This window comes from Rosa chinensis, chromosome 3 (genome assembly GCF_002994745.2).
Source record: "Rosa chinensis cultivar Old Blush chromosome 3, RchiOBHm-V2, whole genome shotgun sequence".
Taxonomy (NCBI): Eukaryota; Viridiplantae; Streptophyta; class Magnoliopsida; order Rosales; family Rosaceae; genus Rosa; species Rosa chinensis.
In genome coordinates, this window is record NC_037090.1 from 47,449,453 (window position 1) to 47,455,755 (window position 6,303).

Genomic DNA, 6,303 nt, shown 5'->3' on the forward strand with positions numbered 1-6,303 from the left:
CCCAAACATGACTGTTTAGTTTCGACATTGCTCGAATCTGACTCTAGAATGCCAACTAGAAAAGGGACACTTTCAGATGAGGGCAGAGGAAATGGGGTATTTGCAAGTGAAGATAACAACATGAGCAGTTCTGCAAATTGATGCCTTGTTGGCTCATCGAGACACGCTAGTTTGGAGAAGATTCCTGCCTCAACCATGAGAGCCTTGTTCCTGAAATATTAAAGAGAAAGTTAGACATAGAAAAACAAAATACATGACTCAGCTTTTGTCTAGCTTGAGGTTGACAATCAGCCTTGTTCCTGAAATATATCACTAATACGATATATTGATCAAATTTAATGATGAAGAACAATCTATAAACAAATAAACAAATTGAGAATGTAATACCTTCATTCCCCAATACTCTTCCATTGCCACAAAATCCATAACAATACAGATCATAATCAAATTGAATCCAAACCAAATCTTGATAATAAAATGAAATTGAAGTTAAATGCACCATATACCCAGTTGTAAAATGCAAACAAAAACACAGCTTCGTACCTCAATCAATTCGTTGTAGTACTGTGTTCTTCCTCTTTAACTCCCAAAAGCTCCAGACCTGCTCATTATGTCCAAGGAAGCTATACACTGTCTCTCTCCGACCGATCTTAAATAGAAGCGATTTTACTGTCTCTCTCCCTCCATCACCCTTACTGTCTCTGTGTGGAGCAAACACGCAGAGCTCCATCAAAACCACACGGCAGCACTTGACGAAAACAGGTGGAGGGGGTAATTACGTAAATAGCAGGCCTGAGCTTCTTTTGTTTTTTTTCTTTTTTTCTTTTGTTTCTTTCTCTTTAAGCAGTAGATGTATATAATTAGGGCACCACAATGTAAATATATTAAAAAACAAAAATTGTTAATATATTGAAAAACAAAAACAGTACCAAAGTTGTAACAAAATAATTACCAGAAAAAAAAATTGTTAAAAAAAAAAACAACTACTTCAATTTCATTCTATGACATCATTCACTAGAACACCGTCCATGTCTGTTCTTGCTATTCCGTCATCGTTAATCCCTACAATCAAATTTTGGGCATCATAAGGCTCCGGTTCTATGTCTGTGCCCATATCAAATAAATCTCTGGGTCGGGTTCGGATCACTGTGTGCCAATTCGGTTCAGTTGGGTCTTGAACATAGAAAAATTGCACTGATTGTGATGCAAGAATTAGAGTGTCCGGTTTAGGAAGTAGATGATCAAAATTTACCAAAATGAAGCCATACTCATCCATTTTGACGACTCTATTGCGAACTCTATTATCTGCCCAATCACAATCGAATAATAGGACTTTCCGACCATGGTGATAATCTAGCTCAATGATGTCTGTTAGTACACCATAGTAGTCTTTTACACCATCCCTTGGTCTACGATCTCCCGCAGTAGCATAGCTACTCACCCCAGCTTTAACAAACACACCGCAGTTTTGAGTATTTGATTGAACATCAATAGATTTAACAAAAAAGCGAAACCCATTCATGATGTACTTGTTGAATCGCCTTGCCTTTTTATCTGGTCCTATAGCCAAGGCTCGAATGTCTGGGTCGACAAATTCTTTTCGTTGTACTTTTCTCTCAATCTGTATTATTAAAATATGATGCTTCATTTGTATATATGACACAAGCTAGTGTTATAAAAAGATATGCTTTATATGGCAAAAAAATCTTACCAATTCCTGAAAATATATCGAAAATGTATTATTTGCTTGTCTTTCAGCCTCCATCAAAGTTGTGCGTCTATTCTTAGTCCGCTGTGTGTTTGCCACATGGTCGCTAACAATGTCAACAATGATTGGTTAGTGATACATGAATTATGTTTAATCAATGGTAGCACAATAATGAACAATTAATATTAAATAACTTACTCTAGATGTTGCTTAATCTGAGGGCAATTTATCAACACATGTGTATGTGCGCGTTCCCACTCAAGGTCGGTTAGTGTAAACTCGTGTCCTGGTTCTATAGATCGTCCCATCCCGACAAATAATGGTAATCCGTCACGAGGAACAATCCCAGGGTCATCAGCATTACGACCAATTCTTGTTCTTTTTGACTCAACTCCATCTGACAGATACATTGTGCAAAATGATAGACATTCTTCAATTATATAACCCACTGCGATGCTTGCCTCTCGCCAACTCCTATTGCGTACATACTTTTTTAAGTCATGTAAGTATCTAGCTCAAAAGAAAATAGGAAAAAGAAAGAAAGAAAAAAAAAAGGTTAATTGTTAGCTATGATATCATTCACTCCTTATGATGAAATTAATTGTAGCTCAATCATAAACAAAATATATATGATATATATAGGGCTAGCTATATAAATATAAATATATATATATATATATATATTCACAAGCGTTAGTAATTAAAACGAAATAAGTAAGTAAAGTAACTATAAAGTAAATTGAATGGCCTGTTAACAGTCAAATTGTTTATGTAATTAAATGCTAGTGCCGATACACACACACACACACACACACACACACACACATATATATATCATGTTGTCAATATATCTATATAACTATAACATACGTCGACAACTAATTTTCTTTTTTCATATATAAATCAGAAATTAAAACGTATAAATGTTTCCAAAAAAAAAAAAAAAGCTATTTAAAAAAAAAATTTATTTGACATACCTTTCGATTGGGTACATCCATCGAAATTGCACAGGTCCTGCAATTGCTGCCTCGTCTGCTAAGTGTATTAGAAGGTGTACCATGATGTCAAAAAAAGATGGTGGCATTATCATCTCTAATTTGCAAAGTGTTTCAGCAATCCGATTTGACAAAGCACGAAAATGGTCTACGGTGCCAACTTTGGTACATAATTGTCTGAAAAAAGCACTGAGTTCCAATAATACCTTGGTTATGTCTGGTTTTAGTGAATGACGGATGGCCACTGGAAGTAGATACTGCATAATTATGTGACAATCATGACTTTTAAGACCAACCAATTTTCTTTCATCAACTCTTACACATCTACGAATGTTCGATGAAAATCCATCAGACACCCTAACCGACTCAAGTACTTTGCACATCAGTGTCTTCTCGTCTTTGGATAAAGTATATTTCGCCGGGGGTAGCCATGTTCGGTCACCACGTGCCTTAGGATGGAGCGAATGCTTAACACCCATTAAGACCATGTCAAGGCGTGCCTTTAAGCTATCTTTATTTTTTCCATCAATTCCAAGCAAAGTCCCAATGACACTCTCTGTAACATTCTTCTCAACATGCATGACATCTATATTGTGACGCAATAATAAGTCCTTCCAATAAGGTAGTTGAAAAAAAATACTTTGCTTCCTCCACGGTCCTGTGTATTTTGTGTTATCATTATTTTGAACTCGTTTCCTTTTACGACTAGAGCTTGTTTCCTTTCCCTTTCCAAACTGGAACTCCAATGTACTTAACGCCCTCAAACAATCTAAACCTGTCATTGGTTTAGGGGGTTTACGATGCTCAGTTGATCCATTGAAGTTATTATACCATGTGCGAAAAATATGGTTATCTGGCAGCCACTTTCGATGTCCCATGTAGATTTGTTTCTTACCGTGATGCAACCTAAAAGAATCAGTCTCTTCACCACAAGTTGGGCAAGCTTTAGATCCTTTTGTGCTATATCCAGACAACATAGCATATGCTGGGAAGTCATTTATAGTCCATAATAATGCAGCTCTCATCTGAAAAACCTCTTTTTTGAACGCATCATACGTAGGAACCCCTTCTATCCATAGAATTTTCAATTCATCTATCAAAGGTTGCAGGTACACATCTATGTCATTCCCTGGACTTTTAGGGCCTGGAATGAGCAACGATAGCATCATGTATGACTTTTTCATGCATAACCAAGGAGGGAGATTGTAAACAGTAACGATAACAGGCCAAGTACTGTGGGACAAGCTCATCATACCGAAAGGATTGAATCTGTCACTGGCTAGACCCAAACGAACATTTCGACCATCAGAGCCAAAATTATTGTCAATTTTGTCTAATTCTTCCCAAGCAAGAGAATCGGCTGGATGATGTAGAACCCCATCTTGTGGTCTCTTTTTAGAATGCCAAACCATAAATTCAGAGGTGTGGCGAGACATGTACAACCTTTGAAGCCTTGGCCCTAATGGAAAGTAACGCAAAACCTTGGCTGGTACCTTCTTTGTAGGGGAGGTGTTCTCTTTGTACCGACTAGTACCACATACATGACAAACTGTGTTTGAAGCATATTCCTTCCAATATAACATGCAATCGTTTGGACACGCATCGATTTTCTGGTATGTTAGCCCGAGACTTTTGATGAACTTTTTTGTTAAATAGAAAGAAGCAGGAAGAGATTCCCCTGGGGGCAAATAAGCCTTTAACAATTCAAGCAACTGTGTGAACGATACGTCACTCCAACTGTTCAATGCTTTTATTTGATACAGCTTTATCAAAAAATCAAACATCTTTTTTCCTGCACCAGGGTATAATTCAGCGTCAGCTTTTTCTAAATGCTGGTAAAATCTTTGTGCATCAGGGGTAGGGCCGTTAGGCAAGGATGGACCTTCAGTAGTCTCTGCTGGTTCTAGTAAATCATCTTCACCTTCGTACATACCAAATGCATCGTGCAACATATCTTGCACATCAGAATCTGGTTGATGTGATGACGGTCCCGGCAAATTAAAATCTGGTTGATATGATGAAGGCCCTGCCATATTCTAATCAACTGTAGCTGGTAAATGCTCACCATGCTCAGTCCAAGGGATGTTAACATATTTTGGATCCATGCCATCCACCCAAAGATGCTGCTCAACAACAGCAGGCAGTCTATTGTAGCCATTATGACACCTTTTACATGGACACTTGATTGTACCTTCAAAAGAAGCATGCTCTAAGGCATAATTGAGGAATGCATGCAATCCAGCATTATATTCATCAGTGTGCTTATCTAAAAATATCTATTCCTTGTCCATATCGTTGATCAAAGATTTGTTATCAAGCTGCATAGAAAAAAAAAGGAATGAGTATCTAGTTTTTGGTGAAAATAAAAATTGATTTCTAAAGTCATAAATGACACCTCAACATCAATATGATTGAGTGGTTTGCATTGGATGTGCACAACGTGCACAGTTATTGAATATGGAAGTGCAACCGTGCACAATTAGTATTGGATTTGGAAACTTATCAATGCATAATTAACATTGGATATGGAAAAGGGTGCACAATTTGCATTGGATATGGAAACTGAAATTGTAGCTATTGGTTACCATATTGGATACAAAAACAAGGAAACATGGCTAATGTTAGAGAAAAATTTGGAATCTTATTTGTATTTTGACTCTAATCCACTTCAATTAATTTTTTATTTTATTTTTTTAACTCATTCTCAATCTGCACCTAATATATTAGAAATAATTTTTATGCGGCAAATTAAAACTGATAATTATGTCGGCGAATTAAACCTAGTTAATAATTATATTTTAAATACCACCAATTTTTACTAAACGTATGACAATTTAATGGATACAGATATGCATAATTTATTTTGCAATTATGCCCATTAACTTATAATACTAAAACTCTAATAACATATTAAATCGAAAAACATAAGAAAATAAATGAAACAGATATTTTTTGCAATACGATTGAACATGGAAGTGCACCAGTGCACAATTAGTATTGGATTTGGAAAGTTATCACTGCATAATTAACATTGGATATGGAAAAGGGTGCAAAATTAGCATTGGATATGGAAACTGAAATTGTAGCTATTAGTTACCATATTGGATACGAAACCAAGGAACGTGGCTAATAAAAACTAAATACGATTATCTGAATGTTAGAGAAGAATTTGGGATCTTATTTGTACTTCAATTAAATTTTTTTTTTTTGGAAAACTTATTGTCAATCTGCACCTAATATATTAGAAATAATAGATATACGGCAAACTAAAACTCATAATTATGCCATTTCAAAAAAAAAAAAAACTCATAATTATGCTGGCAAAGCAAATCTGGTTAAAAATTATATTTAAACAACAATCAATTTTTATTAAACGTATGACAATATAATGGATACAGATATGCATAGTTTGTTTTGCAATTATGCCCATTAACTAATTATACAAAAACCCTAATGACATTTTAAATATAAAAACACAAGAAAATAATGACACAAATACTTTTTCCAATACGAATTGCAAGGAAAGATGATTAATTTGTAAATTTGAATAAATTAAATACAAATAAATAATTAGATATTATTACTTCACACTCTTAACCG

The 6,303-nt window shown here is 35.3% G+C and overlaps 1 protein-coding gene across 1 annotated transcript; it reads right to left on the reverse strand.

Moving 5' to 3' along the window:
* Positions 1 to 994: 994 nt before the first annotated feature.
* On the reverse strand, positions 995 to 4,736 carry LOC112194661. The gene is made up of 5 exons (XM_024334879.1): positions 2,910 to 4,736; positions 2,686 to 2,740; positions 1,907 to 2,105; positions 1,712 to 1,814; positions 995 to 1,621 (listed from the first exon to the last, which is right to left on the reverse strand). Exons 1-5 carry the CDS (start codon positions 4,734 to 4,736, stop codon positions 995 to 997), a joined length of 2,811 nt encoding a protein of 936 aa, XP_024190647.1.
* Positions 4,737 to 6,303: the final 1,567 nt, after the last annotated feature.

Excerpts from the sequence above, each read along its gene's own strand:
- LOC112194661 (XM_024334879.1), bottom strand. The coding sequence starts at position 4,736 with ATGGCAGGGCCTTCATCATATCAACCAGATTTTAATTTGCCGGGACCG. Across the intron at positions 2,741-2,909 it reads TAAAACCAGACATAACCAAG|ACGAGGCAGCAATTGCAGGA; the intron begins GTATTATTGGAA and ends TACACTTAGCAG. Across the intron at positions 1,815-1,906 it reads CAGATTAAGCAACATCTAGA|CGACCATGTGGCAAACACAC; the intron begins GTAAGTTATTTA and ends TGACATTGTTAG.